This window comes from Delphinapterus leucas, chromosome 11 (genome assembly GCF_059928025.1).
Source record: "Delphinapterus leucas isolate spDelLeu-1000000601 "Yukka" chromosome 11, BTC_Dleu_Yukka2, whole genome shotgun sequence".
Lineage (NCBI taxonomy): Eukaryota > Metazoa > Chordata > Mammalia > Artiodactyla > Monodontidae > Delphinapterus > Delphinapterus leucas.
In genome coordinates, this window is record NC_143139.1 from 97,247,012 (window position 1) to 97,266,063 (window position 19,052).

The 19,052-nt window shown below is 52.8% G+C and overlaps 1 protein-coding gene across 1 annotated transcript; it reads left to right on the forward strand.

Moving 5' to 3' along the window:
• The first annotated feature begins 559 nt into the window (after positions 1 to 559).
• PNPLA3 (patatin like domain 3, 1-acylglycerol-3-phosphate O-acyltransferase) lies at positions 560 to 17,878 on the forward strand. The gene is given in 9 exon segments (XM_089921429.1): positions 560 to 775; positions 3,420 to 3,652; positions 4,829 to 4,894; positions 9,632 to 9,841; positions 10,941 to 11,001; positions 14,651 to 14,885; positions 14,887 to 14,999; positions 15,983 to 16,115; positions 17,327 to 17,878. Coding segments are annotated over 9 exon segments (1,380 nt in total). The 5' UTR covers positions 560 to 588; the 3' UTR covers positions 17,469 to 17,878.
• The last annotated feature ends 1,174 nt before the right edge of the window (positions 17,879 to 19,052 follow it).

Genomic DNA, 19,052 nt, shown 5'->3' on the forward strand with positions numbered 1-19,052 from the left:
CTGTTATTCACAGTTTTTACTTAGAAGTGAAACTTTGAAAGGGAAGCTTCGTGTCATTATCATTAAATGAAAAATCTCTACCGCTTGCCGTGAACTGAAGACATCATACAAAACCCTGCAGGAAATCAGACATGAAATTCTATTTAGATGCTGGTGTCTGCTGAAGGCTCGCTGACTCGTAAAAAGGGAAATGATAAAGCGCCAAAAAGATATCAACAACCTAAGTGGGCCACTGTTAGTTTCTCCCTGGTTTAAGGGATGAAAAGGAACGGAAAGGGAGCTGTTTCTCTCCACGACACCCACTGTTATTGGAGCGTCGGAAACCTCTCTCCACCCTCACGCGGGCACGGGTCCTCCCCTCTCCTCTGCCCGGGTCCAGGCCCTCCCAGCCCTCCGCCGCCCGCGTGCTGCCCCAGCATTGGGCGGCCCACCGGCTACCTCGCCTGGTCCGAGCGGGGGCGGGGCCGGCCGGGTGACGTCACGCCGGGAATGCCTGGGGTGAGTGCACCCGGGCCGGCTGAGAGCCAGAGTGGGCGCCGGGCGGAGACGCGGCGCTCTCGGACCCCGGACGCCCGACCCGCCGCCGCTATGTACGACCCCGAGCGCGGCTGGAGCCTGTCCTTCGCCGGCTGCGGCTTCCTGGGCATCTACCACATCGGGGTGACCCGCTGCCTGAGCGAGCGCGCCCCGCACCTCCTGCGCGACGCGCGCAGGTTCTTCGGGGCCTCGGCCGGGGCGCTGCACTGCGCCTTCTTACTCTCTGGGGTCCCGCTGGGTAGGTCCGGGCCGCCGCGGGGCTCCGCGCGGGGAGGGGGCGCGCGGTGGAGCCGGGATTGGAAACGGAAACTGCGGGGTACACCCGGGGTCTCCCCAGACAGATGCCTCCTCCAGTGCATCTTTTTGCCCCGCACCGGGGAGCTCCGTGGCCGGGCCTGGGAGGGGGGCGCGCCGGGTGAGCGGCTCTTCTGGGTGTGGGAACCCGGAGCGCCTCCTCGCCTCGACACCCTTTTGGCGCCCGGGCTTGAAGAAAGCCCCCCCAGACCCAGCCTGGGACTGAGAGCCAGGTTGTCTCAGAGCGACGGGGAGGAGGGAGCGCGACGCCTGGGGTGGGGGGGCGGGGGGCGGGGAGGGGGGGGTCGGAGGCCCGATTTGCCCTGCTTCCGGCCAGGCCAGGAAGGAGGTTTTGGCCTGTGGCCCAGGGTGGCTTCCTTCTTCTCTCTGGGGACCAGAGGGACTGGAGACCCCCGGCCCCGAGCGCCTTTGATCTCCGCCCAGCTCTCGTGGGAGCTGTGGGGGCGGCTGGGTGCCTCTCAGGTAGAGGGCAACTTGCTGGTTTGGATTGAAAGAGGGTTGGGGAGAGGTGTTTTGTGGAGGGGGGGAGACGGGGGTGAGGGGAGGTAGGAAAGTTGTCTCTTCCTTTTCCAGTGTTTGAGACCCTTCTTGGGGGCTGGACATCCCACATCCCCTCCTCTTCTCGCCACCACACCCCTGCTCAGTGCCCTGGAAACGAGGTCCTGTGCATTTGAATCTTGTTCTAGTGAAGCATCTCTGTAATCGTGGGTACCAGTGGGAGGGGCGGACTGGGGCTTGTGGCCAGCTGGCCTAAATCACTAGGGTATGACATCCTTGGCCTGGGATCCTAGCCAGGGAGCAGGGCCTGGAGCAAGTGGCAGCACGGAGCTGTTGGCATCCAGAGGCCCCCAGACAGGAAGGTAATGCACCTTTTCATTAGCCCCTGTTTGTCTGGGCTTCCTTAACGGTTTACTCTTTACTCTACCCAGGGACTGCTGTGTCGGACACTGGCAGCAGGAATCCCTTGCTAGTAAGCACGGCCCTGCCATTGGATAGGATCAGGGAGCAGACCCTGGGCTGATGGAGAGGTGGAGATTAGGAGAGGCCACCGTGGCCGCCTTCCCCATCGAGGGGGAGAGGAGCAAAGGGCAGGAAATGTGACCTCAAGGAGGATCAGACTGGCCACCTTGGGCTTGAGCCAGCCCTTGTGTCCCAGAGTTGTGACCTGGAGACAGCCACATGGTCAAATGTTTAATTGGGACCAGATTCAAATGCACAGACGCCAGCACGTGAAGTGCCCTGACTCCAGCGTAGAGGGCGTTCCTGTCAGGCAGAGGACAGGTGCGGCCTGGGGTTGTGTCCTGCGGGGGCTGGCTCGGGACCACCAAGTCCCTGGAAGGTGAATCTAGAGGTCCTGGCAAGAACTGCTCCGGAGGTTCTGGGAGCCCCAGCTTCCTGCTTTAACTGCCTGTCTCACTTGGGGACCGCCGGGGAGCATTTCCCAGGGCCTGTGACTTGGGCATGGCTCCTGAGAGCGCCTCCAAACCCAGGCTGACTTGGCAGGAGAGACTGGCAGAACCAGCCAGCTGTGTGCAATTTTGTGCCTTCTGCCGGGGCTCAGTGGGGCCACATGTGCAGGGAGAGCTGAGTGGAGGTCGGAAGCAGGTCAGGACCTGCTGATGTGTGTCCGGCCTTCTGCATCCCAGGATCTATGGATGACTAGGGCTTGGGCTGGGACAGGTACTCTGTCCAGGGCAGTGCAGACCAGCCAGAGGGGGCCAGGCCAGTGAGTGAGGTCAGTTGGAGCATGCACGTGCCCTGTGCCCACTGGATGGTCTGGTAATTGGGACATTAGAGGTTAAAAGTGAAGTCTAGTTGTTTATTAGGTGCTTCATCTGGGTTGAGCACCTATAGTTTGTAGTGTATCTAATCTTCTCTATTTCCAAAAGGTAGCTGAGTGTGGTCCCACGTTAAAAACATGCAGTCTGAGACTCAGAGAGGCAGTGAAGTGGCTTAGTTTAGCGGCTCAGCTAGTAAGAGGTGGAGGCAGGATTCAAACTCAGGTCCAAGGCTGTGCTTGCTGTCTGCTCCCTTCAGTGTTAGGCCCATTCGTGCTCAAGGTCCGACGCTGTGAGTGCCTGGCTTCTGGCCTTGACGGAGGGATGGAGGTGAGGAGAGGGTTCACGGGGCCTCTGGAGGCTCGTTCCTGTGGCCAGGGAGGGCCTAGAGCACTAACTTACAGAAATAGGCAATCTTACATTTCCTAGTAGCCGCATGGAAAAAGTAAAAGACATAAGTGAAATTAATTTTATTTATCCCAGTCCAGCGAAAATATTATCATTTTCACATCTAATCAATATAAGACATTATTCATGAGATATTTTACATTTTGTTGTTGTTCTTGTTGCTCTAAGCCTTTGAGATCCAGTGTGCCTTTTACCCAGCTCAGTTTGGGCTAGCCGCATCTCAGGCCCGGGAGCCACACGTGGCTGCCGGATCGGACAGCGCAGGCCTAGAGAAAGGGAAAGGTCAGCAGCTTCCCTGCTGCCAGGTTTCTGGTCCTGCCACAAAGCATTCCCATCTCCAGGGTGGTACATTCCTTTGTATACTTGTCTCTCTCCGTCCAGAGCAGACATTGCAGGCCCTCGTGGACCTTGTCCGGAGCGCCAGGAGTCGGAACATTGGCGTCCTCCACCCGACCTTCAGTTTGAACAAGCACGTCCGAGATGGTCTCCAGAGACACCTCCCAGACAACGTCCACCAGCTCATCTCGGGCAAAATCGTCATCTCGCTCACCAGAGTGGCCGATGGAGAAAATGTGCTGGTGTCTGATTTTCGGTCCAAAGACGAAGTCGTGGACGTAAGCAGTTTGCTTATCTGGGTGTTGTCAAGTCATAAAGACCGTTTCATTTCAGAAGCAACAAAGAGAGGGCTGTCGTAAGCCGCCTGACCCGTTCTTTTCTTAAGATGCAAAAGAACCTGGTTGCCCACGATGCTGGCTGTAGCTTCCTGTACCAGGGTGATACGAACTCTGAGTGCATCCAGCGGTCTGGTCCAGAGCATATGCAAAACTGGAGTGTTCCAGGACACTTTCAGTTTCAAATAACCCCTCCCCATCCTTCAAGGCTTGGCTTATGACCTTTTGCTCCAGGGACCTCATCCCACATGTGTCCCTCCTCCCAGTGATGCCTGTTCCTTAATGAGGACCCCTCCAGCGAAGTCCCACAAGGGTGGGAGTGTGTCTTATTTGCCTCTAGCACAGAGAAGCTCATTGGCAATATGAAACTACCACTTAGTTTGGCTGAGGCCTTTTATGAGAACTGCTTGGATATCATTTCACTTAACACAGGTCCCTACGAGCACGCAGCCTGGCACATATAACCAGCAGCTTCTCAGCAGCCAGTGTCATCTTCCACTTAACCTTGTTTGTGGAGGCTTTCTCTAGGCAGCCAGCACCTGTGCGTTCCCACGTGAGCCCTTTCTCTCACTGCATCAGTGTTACATCCGGCTTGATGCTCGCTAGCATGGCGCGACTCAAAGCGTGGGCCCCGGACCAGCAGTCGCAGCAGCGGCATCGCCTGGGAGCTTGTTAGAATTGCCGGCTCTCAGGCCCCGCCTCCAAGCTGCAGCATCAGAGCCTTAGGGGTGGGGCACCGAGTCTGTGGTTCGCCAAGCTCTCCAGGCGATTCTGATGAACCTCAGCGTTTGCAAAGCCCTGATCTAGCGCCTTCCCTGTCAATCAGCTAGTCACCAACTCTTGGTTCTGTCTCTGATGGCCCAGTGTGACCCTCGTGGGGAGCAGGGGCAAGAAGCTACAGTCTGCAGATGGTGTCGTTAGAGAATTGGTACTTGGGCCTGCAATAATAAGTGTGTAGGTTGGTTCATGTTCGTTCAACCATTTATTAAAGCACCTCCTCTGTGCCAGGAGTGTTTTCAGGCTTGTTGCTCTCCTAGCTTGGAGAAGGCTTATAAAGACCCAGGGGAACAAAAGGCAGCCTGCTCTGGGCTGTGGTTTCACTCCCTTTTGTCTCCACAGGCCTTGTCTTGTTCCTCCTTCGTGCCTTTCGTCAGTGGCTTGATCCCCCCCTCCTTCAGAGGCGTGGTAAGTCCGCTTTTAAACTGTGTTTGAGGGAATTCCCTGGTGGTCCAGTGGTTAGGACACCTCACTTTCACTGCCAAGGGCCCGGGTTCGATCCCTGGTCGGGGAACTAAGATCCAGCAAGCCAAGTGTCCAAAAAAAAAAAAAAAAAGAGGCACTGGGCTCAGGTACCCTGGGCCCCTGAGACCTGTCCCCAGACTCGGAGCCTTTTTGCCTCTCAGCCTTCAGACAGAGATTCCATAGCTGGCCCCCTTCCGGGCTCTGTGGGCAGCAAAACCAACTTCGTGTAGAATAATTAGCTGGTTATCTGTAAGGTAAGCTCTTCAGTTAATCTATTTTTTCTTTTTATTTTGGGAATTTTTTTTAACATCTTTATTGGAGTAAAATTGCTTTATAGTGTTGTGTTAGTTTCTGCTTTATAACAAAGTGAATCAGCTATACATATACATATATCCCCATATCCCCTCCTTCTTGCGTCTCCCTCCCACCCTCCCTATCCCACCCCTCTAGGTGGTCACAAAGCACGGAGCTGATCTCCCTGTGTTATGCGACTGCTTCCCGCTAGCTATCTGTTTTACATTCGGTAGTGTATATATGTCCATGCCACTCTCTCACTTCGTCCCAGCTTACCCTTCCCCCTCCCCATGTCCTCAAGTCCATTCTCTACGTCTGCATCTTTATTCCTGTCCTGCCCCTAGGTTCATCATAAGCATTTTTTTTGATTCCATATACATGTGTTAGCATGCGGTATTTTTCTCTTTCTGACTTACTTCACTCTGTATGACAGACTCTAGGTCCATCCACCTCACTACGAATAACTCAATTTCATTTCTTTTTATGGCTGAGTAACATTCCATTGTATATATGTGCCACATCTTCTTTATCCATTCATCTGTCAGTGGACACTTAGGTTGCTTCCATGTCCCGGCTGTTGTAAATAGAGCTGCAGTGAACATTGTGGTACATGTCTCTTTTTGAATTATGGTTTGCTCAGGGTATATGCCCAGTGGTGGGATTGCTGGGTCATATGGTAGTTCTATTTTTAGTTTTTTAAGGAACCTCCACACTGTTCTCCATAATGGCTGTATCAATTTACATTCCTACCAACAGTGCAAGAGGGTTCCCTTTTCTCCACACCCTCTCCAGCATTTATTGTTCGTAGATTTTTTGATGATGGCCTTTCTGACCGGTGTGAGGTGACACCTCATTGCGGTTTTGATCTGCATTTCTCTAATGATTAGTGATGTTGAGCATCCTTTCACGTGTTTGTTGGCAATCTGTATACCTTCTTTGGAGAAATGTCTATTTAGGTTTTCTGCCCATTTTTGGATTGGGTTGTTTGTTATTTTGATACTGAGCTGCATGAGCTGCTTGTATACTTTGGAGATTAATCCTTTGTCAGTTGCTTCGTTTGCAAATATTTTCTCCCATCTGAGGGTTACCTTTTTGTCTTGTTTATGGTTTCCTTTGCTGTGCAAAAGCTTTGAAGTTTCATTAGTTCCCATTTGTTTATTTTTGTTTTTATTTCCATTTCTCTAGGAGGTGGATCAAAAAGGATCTTGCTGTGATTTATGTCATAGAGTGTTCTGCCTATATTTTCCTCTAAGAGTTTTAAGTGTCTGGCCTTACATTTAGGTATTTAATCCATTTTGAGTTTATTTCTGTGTATGGTGTTAGGAAGTGTTCTAATTTCATTCTTTTACATGTAGCTGTCCAGTTTTCCCAGCACCACTTATTGAAGAGGCTGTCTTTTCTCCATTGTATATTCTTGTCACCTTTATCAAAAATAAGGTGACCATATGTGCATGGGTTTATCTTTGGGCCTTCTATCCTGTTCCATTGATCTGTATTTCTGTTTTTGTGCCAGTACCATATTTTGTAGCTTTGTAGTATAGTCTTAAGTCCGGGAGCCTGATTCCTCCAGCTCCATTTTTCTTTCTCAAGATTGCTTTGGCTATTCGGGGTCTTTTGTGTTTCCATAAAAACTGTGAACTTTTTTGTTCTAGTTCTGTGAAAAATGCCATTGGTAGTTTTATAGGGATTGCTTTGAATCTGTAGATTGCTTTGGGTAGTATAGTCATTTTCACAATTCACTTAATCTTCACATGAGCACTGAAACAGGTGCCCAGTGGCCTATTAAGGTATAAGATGCTTAAGAGTCAGTTACTCACGTAAGGTAATAAATTTTTTTTTTTTCTTGGCTGCATTGGGTCCTCGTTGGGGCATGCGGGCTTTCTTTCATTGCAGCAAGTGGGGGCTACTCTTCGTTGCCGTGCGCGGGCTTCTCATTGCGGTGGCTTCTTTTGTTTTGGAGCACGGGCTTCAGTAGTTGTGGCACACAGGCTCAGTAGTTGTGGCTCGTGGGCTCTAGAAAGCAGGCTCAGTAGTTGTGGTGCACGGGCTTAGTTGCTCTGTGGCATGTGGGATCTTCCCAGACCAGGGCTTGAACCTGTGTCCCTTTCATCGGCAGGAGGATTCTTAACCGCTACACCACCAGGGAAAACCGGTAATAAGGCTTTATTCTTAGGGGTTGAGGGTTATAATCCTCTCTGGGTCTGACTCTATCCTTTTCAGCCCGTGGCTTAGGGCAGAAGCTGCCAACAGGGCTGCAATTTGGTTCCATTCAACAAAGATGTAAACACACGTGGCTAGTCCTGAGCCCTGCCTCTGGTGGAAAAACAGAAGTTGAGGTGTTTGTCCTGCAGGCTCTGGACTGGATGCTGGGCTGTGCTGGACCACCTGGCAGCCTCCTTCTAGGGCAGCAGTTATCAGATGATTCTGTCTTCCCACCCGGGAACATCTGGCGATGTCTGGAGACAGTTTAGGTTGTTACAGCTGTGGGAGAGAAGACACAACATCCCAGTGTGTCAGCAGGAAGGCACTTTAGAAACCCTCCTGGTTCATGCTTTAACAGCAGCACGGTCCTCAATTGGCAAAGCAAGTTGCAAAGGCAGGTTACAGGTAGCCTCACTCATGCCCCAGAGCATCCCCGGGACAGACACATAGTTGCCCCTATTTACAGATGAGAAAACTGAGGCCTGGAGCCGTGAAGTGATCACCTGCAATTCTAACAGCGCCAGCCTGGCAGACAAACCTAGAATCACATGTCTGCTCTAGCCCACGTTAGCTGGACTACTTTGGACACATTTCTTAACCTCTCTGAGATTGAATTGGCAAAGGAGGGTTAATAATACTGCGGGTTAATTGTAGTGCACAGTTGTAGCATTGTTGTGGGAATTACATGCGATAATGCAGTGAAGATGCGGCATAGAGCCTGGCACAGGTAAGTATTCGGTAAACATGGGTGGCTTTGTCATTGTTGTTATCTTTTCATTTCGCCCAGGCTGCTCCAGCTGTGGTGCACACACAGTCACCCCCGCTCAGTGTACTCAGATGAAATCTGCCGATAATTAGAGCAAAACGTTGAGGTTCCACTGAGCGAACTCAGAATGTTCCTGTAGAAAAGTTCAGGGTGGAGGGAAAATTATACAGGACAGAGGAGTCATTGGACTTTATCCCTTGAGTGAAAAAAGAGTGGATATATGTATATGTGTAACCGATTGACTTTGCTGTACAGTAGAAACTAACACAACATTGTAAATCAACTAGACTCCAATAAAAACTAATTTTAAAAAATAAATAATAATTAAAAAATAGTCAGCTCCTTCCTCCCTCCTCAGTCTTAACTAAAGATTCCCGACATTTGGTCCTGTGTCCCTTTCTGCCAGTGAGGGTTTTGATGCCTTCCTGTATCTTCCATAGAAATCACACGGCAACAATTTACTGCTGTGTGTGCACATCTAATCATTTTTGGACTCAAGGCAAGAATCTCTTGATAGCTAAGCCATGGCTGAACGTGCCTGATTCTTTTTTGGACTTGTTTTAGGCCAAGGTGTGCCCTGAGATTTCTCCCTTTGGAAGGATTGGCTGGGGAAATTCTCCCAGTTGTGATATTTGAAGCCCCCCCCGCCCCGGTCTGTGGGCATCAACAGCTGGGCTATGATGGTCGTGGGTTTGGGAATCATTCTAGACATTGGTTTCATAGGTGTAGACTCAGTCCAAATTGTACCAAAACCTGCCTGCCCCAGCCTGGCCGTGGGCACTAAGGTTGTTCAAGGATATGGCTACAGGAAAACTGATTCTCACAATACTTACCCCAAATGCACCTTTGTTGTGGGATAAGATGCCATTTTCAGAGAGCTCGAGTCCCAGGTTCACTGCGTCATTTAAGTCTCCAGTGCAGCTTCTCATTTCCCAGGTGTGGACGGGCTCACAGGTTAAGTGTCTTGTCCAAGATTCCTAAAGCAGCAAGGGCCTCTGGAATTGAACCCATGACCGTCTGTCTCCCTTAGGGCCAGGTCTACATCACACTCTGTCCCCAGTGCACACAGCGCCCCTGGTCTAAGCAAATTACATGGGTATGCCTAGGGACGCCCACCTGGGCTCGGGACTTGGCCGTCACGATGTGGGCCAGACGCCGGCCTCCGTCTGCCTCTTGGCCAGGCACTTTTTTGTGCAGTGTGCAAACTACACAGCAGCATGTGGCAACCCTGAGCGCCAGCCTACAGCCTGGCCTGGCACAGAAATGCTCAGTAGGGATTTGCTGAAAGAGTGATCCCAAAGCCCCTCACCGTATGTGCCTGCGGCTCTGAGAAGCCTCTGGCCATAATCTGAAACACACAGAAAACACCAGCCCAGAGCTTCTGACAGTATGTCCTTTTTTTTTCTCTCCCTTAAAAGCGGTACGTAGATGGAGCAGTGAGTGACATCATACCCTTCTTTGATACCAAAACGACCATCACTGTTTCCCCCTTCTATGGGGAGAGTGACATCTGCCCCAAAGTCAAGTCCACGAACTTTCTTCACGTGGACTTCACCAAGCTCAGTGTGCGCCTCTGCTCCGAGAACCTCTACCTATTAACCCGGGTGCTATTCCCTGCGGATCTCAAGGTGAGGGGGCCTGGGGGCATTTAAACAGCGCTGCTGTTCAGATCCCACCTCCAGGGGCTATAGCGTAAGTACGGGCAGCCTGGATAGTAGGATTTTTTTTTTTTAATTATCCCAATGATTCTTATTTGCATCCATGGTCAAGAACTACACTGCAGGACTTCCCTGGTGGCACAGTGGTTAAGAATCCGCCTGCTGAGCAACTAAGCCCATGCACCACAACTACTGAGCCTGCACTCTAGAGCCCATGAGCCACAACTGCTGAGCCCATGTGCTGCAACTACTGGAGCCAGTGTGCCTAGAGCCCGTGCTCCGCAACAAGAGAAGCCACTGCAATGAGAAGCCTGTGCAATGAATAGTAGCCCCCGCTCGCCACAACTAGAGAAAGCCTGCGCGTAGCAATGAAGACTCAGTGCAGCCAAAAAAAAAAGAACTACACTGCATTTGGTGGTTTAATTTTTTTTTTTTTTTTTTTTTTTTTTTTGGCTTGTGGGATCTTCAGAGATTGAACCTGGGCCCTTGGCAGTGAAAGCTCGGAGTCCTAACCACTGGACCGCTGGGGAATTCCCAGTTTAATCTTTTTTTGATTGTCGTTGTAGCGTGGTGGACCCTATCACCCTAACATAGTAAGAAAGTGGGTAGAATCTGCACAGTGCCAGTTCTCTGGGGAGAAGGAAGGCCGTGCCATGCAATGTATATGTCAGCGTGTGCTCGCGGGGAGAGGGAAGGCTGGACAGCAGGATTGGTTTGCCCGTGTGGTTTGTACACCGAGGAGCAAAGGAGGCAGCTCTTACTGTCCCACGACAAGAAGATCAGGCCCTGGTGTTTGTTAGGGTGGAGGCTCGTCCAGGGACCCAGGGAGACCAGAGAAACCAGCACCCGTCATGCTGGGGTGCCAGCTGCACGGAGGAGGTGTCATTCGAGCTGAGTCCTGCAGGAAAGCAGAGCCCTGTCCCACCCCGCAGTGGCTGCGCTGGGCACATGGCAGCGGCTTGGAGCTTGGGGGATTCTTGGCTTTGGGTCTGCCGTCTTCGGGTGATGTTGAAAGGAATGGTGCCTAGTGACTGCCCCCCTGCAGTTAATTTACTTGATTTGTTCACAGGTGCTTGGAGAGCTATGCTTTCAAGGATATTTAGACACGGTCAGGTTCTTGGAAGAGAATGGTATGTATGGTAGGGCAACTGAAGTGCCCCTTTAACAAGCTTTCTGTTCACAGTCTTGGTCCACAGTCTTGACTCCATCACTCAGCGCTCAGCACCTTCACCCACCGTCTCGCTCGGCCCTCTCATTAGTCCCGCGAGATAGGAAGTATTTGCCCCATTTTACAGATGGGGAAACAGAGGCTTGGAGAGGCAGCCCAGGTCCGCACGCCACTCACTGGGGAGCAGAGCTGGGACCTACCTGAACCCGGATGTCACAGCCCTAGGGCTATTAGCTCTCCCTCTGCAGTGTCACCTGTCTGTGTGCTGAAGGCAGTTCCTTTGTTTTTCTTTTCTGCTTTTGGACAATTGTGAACCTTTAGTTTGATAAAGAAGGAAGATAAACAGTTTCTGGGCCGCAGGTGACAGAATAGCTCCCGCTCCCTCGAGGCGGGTGTGGGCCACGCCCACTAGCCCAGCTGTGTTCTGGGGAAGGTTCCTGCCTTTGACTTATCCTGGCTCGTCCAGGCTGGGGGACTTGGGTTCTGGAAATGTTAGAGTGGAACCAAATATGTTTGGGGCTATTTTTCTTCGATACTAAAGGTTGGTTCATGCATTAATCCTCTGAATTAGCCTTTGGCCAAGACCAAGGAGATGGTGTGGTTCACGGGACATACATGTATTTATCTACTCAGAAAATGTTTACTGCGTACCGTCTAGGTGCCAAGCAATTGACGACTCCACAGCGAACAGACGGATGTGGCCCCTGCCCACCTGGAGCTTAGTCCCGTGGTTGTTGCCGAAATATTGGCTTCCCTGTGCACCGATGCCGAACAGAAATATGGAGACAGAGATTTTGGAGGAAGACAGAGATTGCTTTATTTTTCTGCCAGGCAGAAGGGAAGACACAGCAGCCTAGGGCCTCAAGAACTGTGTCCCCCCTGCTTTGGGAATCGGAGAAGATTTTATATGTGGGGCTCGCAGTCTGGGGTATATGATAAGGGTCAAAGTAGTGAAGGTCTTGCATTCTTCTTCTTCCTGCATTATTTCAGAATAGTCACAGCTGGTGTCATGTCAGGCAGCCAGGTAATTGGGTCCGTTTGTCTCTGGGTTATTGGCCTGTGACCTTTTTTCTGAAATGCAAATCCTGCAAGGGGTGATTTGCTGCAAGGGAGTGCAGGATGTAATTCACGTAATGTTAAAGAGTCATAGGTTAGCTTTGTGAAGTACAGATCGAGTTACAGAAACTACAGGTTAGTAACAGTTAAGAAACACGACTAGGAGTGATGAACTCTTTCAGGCCACGTTATGATTCTTCTCTTTCTCTAGTCTGTTTCACTGTTCCCTTTATTTTCCTTGTTCTCAGGAGAGGGAAAACTTCCATTTCTATTTTTGCTGCAACATGGTCGGGGACAGATATGTCAAGAGAAGGCTGACGGTGTGCTCGGTTGCCCTGGCAGGAAGATACAGGATGCTGTAGGATCACACAGGGAGTGAGGGGATCTGCAAGGCAGGGGAAAGCAGGGCTTCAGGAGGGTGTGAATCCGTGTTGACACTTTGAGGGCGAACAGGAGCATTCTAGGCGTGGGGGACGTGAACACGAGGTGCAAAGAAGGCGTGTGTAACTGGAGTGGTGGGAGTGGGGCACCCAGAGAGATGGACAGAAAGGAGAGGGGCGGGAATGGCAGTAAGTGAAAAGTTGAGGGACAAGGTTGGGCCTCACGGATGTGGTGAAAGGGTCTGCATCCCACAGCAATAGAGAGCCACGGAGGGCTGCCGAGGCGGGAGTGAGGGTGGTCAGAGGGAGCTTTGGAAGCCCCCCCCCGCCCCTGGCCGCAGTGCAGAGAGTGTGATGGCAGCATCCAGGAGGTCAAGGAGGCCGCCGTGGGCTTGGCCGGGGTCACGGCAGCAAGGGTGGTGGAAGGGGCCCAAGGGGACAGGACTTGGAGGCAACCAACCAGAGATTCAGGAGGAGGAAGACTTAGGGATGAAGACCTGGCCTCTGGCTTCTGCAGCCGGCACTGGGGGAGAGGGGCTCTGCTCAGTGTTCAGGCCCTCAGGAGGGCGAGGGTTCTGCAGGGAAGCTCAGGCCCCATGTGCCGTGCCCCGGGGGCACATTTGGGTGGTTGTGCAAGAAGCACAGTGATGTCAGAGTCCGAGGTTCTGGAAAGCATTCTGGACTGGGGATGAAATTTGGAAGCAACATGGGAATAAAGAACAGTGATGGACCCTGTGGAAGTTACTAGGTGACTTTGGGCAAGCCACCTCCCCTCTCTGGGCCTCCGTTTCCACATCTCTAGCAAAAGACATTTGGATTAAATGACGCCAGGTGATTCTTAGTAATCCTAAAGACTGGCATGTGGCTGGGTGCTTGCGGCATCGGTGCTGGGTTTGGGTTTAATGATCTAAGAGAGGTCCTCCCTCTGCCAGGCTGGCCGCCTCGGGGTCCTGCAGAGGACCCGTGGGGCTGGGCCAGGTGTCCTCTGGGAACAGATTCTCTGAAACATGCCTAAGGGAAAGTAAGTCCCAGGGTGTGAGCTGTGTGTCTAAAAGAGGCCGGAAAGATCCAGGGGAGCGTAACTGGGAGCTGTAACTTGGAAGCAAGGTGTGGGCATCCAGGGGCAGCCCCTGGTCTTTTTTTTGTGAATTCTTCTTCTTGCATCCTCTTTTATTTTTTTTTAATTAATTAATTTATTTTTGGCTGCGATGGGTCTTTGTTGCTGCGCATGGGCTTTCTCTACTTGCGGTGAGCGGGGGCTACTCTTCGTTGCGGTTCGCGGGCTTCTCCACGGGCTCTAGGAGCGCAGGCTTCAGTAGTTGCAGCACGCTTGCTCAGTAGTTGTGGCTCACGGGCTCCAGAGCTCAGGCTCAGTAGTTGTGGCGCACAGGCTTCGTTGCTCCGCGGCATGTGGGATCTTCCCAGACCAGGGCTCGAACCCGTGTCCCCTGCCTTGGCAGGCGGATTCTTAACCACTGCACCACCAGGGAGGTCCAGCCCCAGGTCTTTTAATCTGAGGTTGGAAGCAAGAGGTGAGCCGAGGCAGGCGTGGGCATCCGAAACTACCTGTCCCACTGCCCCCACCCAGTGTGCGAGCAGGAACCACCCACTGGTATTGGCTCCTGAGCCCCGGCACCTAGGGCAGGGCCTGCACAAACCCCCTGACCTAATGCTTCTTTCAAGGCCGTGTGATGGAAGGGTGCCATCTTTGACATCACATCTCGGTTCGATTCTCGCTGTGCCACGTATTGGCTGTGTGGCTTTGGACAAATCTCTTAACCTCTCTGTGCTTCTGATTCCTCAGCTGAAAAGCGGAGATGATGATAATGGTAGCAGTTGAATGGCTGCTGCATGGCCTGGACCGCTGGCTTAACCAGTGGTTCCGTTACTATAAATTAGTTATAACCCTTAGCTTTGAACATCAAGAATCCACACGTGGCTCCAGAGCCCACACAGCTGGTGAGTGATGGAGCCAGGCGCCCTCGTCACATCCATCCGGCGTCAAAGCCCCGCACTCCTTTCTCCCTGCTAGGACTGCCTGCCCTCGTTGATCTCCGCCTTGTACTAATAACAGGCCTGCAGCTTCCCTCTAATTCGGTGGGCAGGTGTGTGTGAGTGAGTAATGACCCCGCCGCCCGAAATTGCCTGACGGGTTTGTTTCTGTGCCCTTCGCAGGCATCTGTGACAGGCCGCCTCTGTGCCTGAGTGCATCCCCAGCAGAGTCGGAAGTCCTTGAGGCCCCCTGGGAGCACGGGAGCCTGCAGTCTTCCCCGAGCATGGCCGCCGGGGAGGCGAGGCCTGAGGAAGCCACACTGCTGGATCACCCACACCTCAGCATCCTGCCCTGGGACGACAGCACCCTGGAGACCCTGTCGCCCAGGCTCACCATAGGTGCCGGCCCTGGGGGCGGGACGGCAGAGGCTCTCTGTGACCCTTTATGAGGCAGAAAGGTGGCTTCTCTGTGTGTTGTGGAGGAAGGTCATGCAGCTGCGTGGGAAGAGATGGGGCGGAGCGACTAGGGCAGGCCCGTTGGGACCCACACCGCCCAGCACGGGCCTCCCATCCCCCTGGGTCCTTGCCCAGTCTCCCTTCCCATGGGGCCTGGCCAGAGGAAAACAACCTCCAGCTGAGTTTTGTGTTAACTGGCTGTGCTCTCTGCTCCTAAAGTCCAGGCACGCTGGATATTGGGGGGGACCCCCGGAGGTGGCCTGTTCTTTGAGAACGCCGTTCTCCTCCTGTCCTCCCATCTCAAAGCCTTTTCTCTCTCAAGGAGCCCCTCCTAATTTCTCCCTCCCCGCAAAATCACAGTTTTGAACCTTCACTGAATCTGGTTATTTAATCGTGTCATCGATTATATAATGGATAGATGAATGCACCGTCCAGCTTCCAGCTGGGCATTTGGGGAAATTCAAAGATGAACGGCACAGGGATTTCCCTGGAGGTCCAGTGGTTAAGACTCCGAGCTTCCAATGCAGGGGGTTAGGGTTCAATCCCTGGTCGGGGAACTGAGATCCCACACACCGCAGGATGTGGCCAGAATAGAATAGAATAAATCAAAGACGGAATGGGATGCCCGGTTCTTGCCCCTGAGGCACAAACACCCAGGAGTTGCACTAACCAGCAGCTGCTCAGATTCCTGCGATTTGAGGCATCCGGAGGTCATTACAAAGGGGAAATAGAAGGCTAGGGGGTTCCAGGCAGAAGAGATGGAATCCAGCTGCAGGTGCAAAGAAGAGCTCATAAAACTGGGGCCAGGGGCACTTTGAGAAGTTTGTGTACGCCTCCAAAAATAGCCAGTTTAAAAGAGAGTCTTTAAAAGGGACCCTGTACCCTGTAGATGATCCAAGGGCTACTTGGGCACATTCCCCATCTGATCTCTTTTGTGGACGCTTCTGATTCTTGGGCTGCCAGGATTTGTATATTTCACAGAAATTCCAAGCACCACCCGGGGAAGATGGTTTGGTTTTTACACTGGTGAGAGACAGACCTCCCAATTGTATTTTTCAGCCCTGAGGGAAGCAATTGGAAACCAAGATGGGTACATAAGCAAGATGTGCAACTTCTTACCAATTAAGGTCATGTCCTACCTGGTGCTGCCCTGCACGCTGCCCGTGGAGTCCGCGATTGCTATGGTCCAGAGGTGAGCGCTTCACGTGGCTTTGTGGCATCCTCATGGAAGTGGGGCGAGGATTCAGTGAGAGAAGCAGTGGAAGGCCCTCGGCCTGGGGCCTGGCTCCTTATACATTGGGGTGGAGTTCACGGTCAGCGTGGAACACCTTGGAAAGGTGCCTCGTTGGCAAGCCCCTGCCCACCCCTCCTCCTTTCTCACTGCTGTTACATGTCTGTCACTTCCTGTAGGTCTGCACTTCTATTTGGGGATTTTTTTTTTTTTTTTTGCGGTACGCGGGCCTCTCACTGCTGTGGGCTCTCCCGTTGGGAGCACAGGCTCCGGACGCGCAGCCCCAGCGGCCATGGCTCACGGGCGCAGCCGCTCCGCGGCATGTGGGATCCTCCCGGACCGGGGCACGAACCCATGTCCCCTGCATCGGCAGGCGGACTCCCAACCACTGCGCCACCAGGGAAGCCCCTATTCGGGGATTTTATTCCTGGTATGTTGGAGGGATCTGAGGCCAACGCTGGGATGCCTACCGGATTCCTGAGCGTTTGTTTCCCCTCGGTTTTCTTCTGATGTACTTTGGTGTTTACTTTCTTTTTAGCGAGTTAGTCAACATGTCCCTCAGTCCATCTTTCAAAGTCCCGACCGTCCTTCAAAATCCAGCTCAGTCCTCCAGCTTTGGTCATCCTCCCCGGAGCCCCTCTCCACTGTGCCAAATCAGCCACCCGTTCCCGCACAGCCTTGCCCTGGGTTGAGGGCTGCTCTGGCATTTCCCAAAGCCCGAGATGTGGGGTCCTTTTCATGTCCTGGGTGCTGGGAGTCTGGGGGGCAGTGGTCAGGCCTTCTTGGGGGCTCCCTCTGCTGCGCTTGCATGTGGCCAAGCCCAGGAGACCTGGGCACAGGGGGTGGTTCTCGACCGCAAGATGCTCTGCGTCGGTGGCCATGTTGCCACAGAGGAGTAGGATCCTGGAAAACCAAGGTCTTTTCCTTTTATTTCCATCTAAGTCCCTTGAGCGTTCCCAAATCAAAAAATGGGCTAATTTACCTTTGGGCTTTTAGGTTGGCTTGTCTTTGGGAATTTATCACATCGGGGTTAGGAGTGACCCCGGCAGTTTCCATGGACCATGGTGTCGTTGTAAGATGTCTGCCTTTGGTTAGGGCTTGGTTTTGTTCTTTTTGGTTGGTTTCTCTTCCTGCTCATACAACGTGGGCATCTCTCTGTTTTATTCCTGCAGACTGGTGATGTGGCTTCCAGACATGCCCAGCGACATCCAGTGGCTGTGGTGGACGACCTCCCGGATTTGTTCTCGAGTGATGACGCGTTTGCTCCCTGTGGAGCCCTACATCAAGGACACAGGACAAAAACTCCTGAATTAACCAAGCCCGCATAGCAACTGTTGCCATGGGCTCTCCTAATCTAAACCGCACAGCCCCACGACTCCACAGTAGGTAAAGTATTCACTGTGTAGCAACCTCGAAGCACCCTGACCAATCGCCTGATGCCATCCTGCCAGCAGGAATTTTCTTTGTCTTGAGGCTATAAAAGTTGGCCACTAGCCCACAGAGGGGGTCGGCTCTCCCTGCTCTGTCAGGAAGTGGGCCCGCTGTATCTGCAGCGCCCCTCGCTAACTCTGCACTTTGTTCTCAGTAAACTCACTCCTTTCTAAGATACTTCGTGTCTGGAAATTCTTCTTCCAGCCCACGTGCGGACCACGACATTTTGGTGGCCTGTACGGGGATATCTCCTGGGGGGATCTCCTCCCCCACCTCCTCTCCTCATTTCTTGGGACCCTCTGTGAAAAGGCAAGCTGCCGTGGAAGCAACGGAGGACTCTGGCCAGGGCCACTCCCTGGTGTGTTCCGAAGGCTCCACGGCTCACTTCGCCCCAGTAACTGCCGCCCAGGACGGGTGAGGGTCCCTCTGTCTTCCTCCTGACTGCGGACTAGGCCGATTGGTATCGTGCGGGCACGGGTCAGGCATTTAAAAGCCATTAGGGCGCCTGCCGCTTGAAGACTCCCGTGAAAGGATAAGGGGGTCACGGAACAGACCAGGCTGTTAGAGCATCTGCCCCCAGCAAGACAACTTCCGTGCACTGTGAGGCGCGTATTGGTTCAAGCAGAACACTGAGCCTCCTCCCCTTGGCCGCCGCCTTCCCGGCAGGACTACGAGGCCGATTCCTCAGCCTGTCTTCTCTGTTACTTTCACCTTTTTCTCGGTCCGGATTGACTTACAGGAGCCTAGGCATTGCCTCTGAGCCGTGCCCGGAGTGCCTTTCACGTTTCAGGGCATCGCCTTACGGTGAGTCACCCGGTGGGTCCCGGGAATCTCCTCTCTTTCCTTTCTTTCCCTGCCTGAGTCGCATGGTGCCTCAGTCGCACGCTCAGGGGTCACCTCTCACGGTCGGACGTGATTGTTGGGACGGTCGGCCCATTTTGTGCCTTAGTCGCACGGAGAGATCACTGGGACAAAGGGGACGCCTCTCTGTCAGCCGGTGACTCTCAGTACCCCCGTTCTACGGCGTACAGGCTAAGAATGGATTCTGTGATGTCTCGGGAGCCTCCCTCGGCCGTATCCTCAGGAACTGGGAAAATTTGACCCTGAAAATCTCAAAAAGAAGAGGCTCATTTTCTTTCGTAACACGGCTTGGACCCAGTATAAACTGGAGGACCGAGAACAATGGCCTCTTAATGGGACACTAAATTATTACACGATCCTGCCTTGGGTTAATTAGTAGAACTTCAAGCCAAAAAAAAAAAAAAAAAAAAAAAGAGGCAGGGGCTTCCCTGGTGGAGCAGTGGTTGAGAGTCCGCCTGCCGATGCAGGGGACACGGGTTCATGCCCCGGTCGGGGAAGATCCCACATGCCGCGGAGCGGCTGTGCCCGTGAGCCATGGCCGCTGAGCCTGCGCGTCCGGAGCCTGTTGCTCCGCAACGGGAGAGGCTACAACAGTGAGAGGCCCGC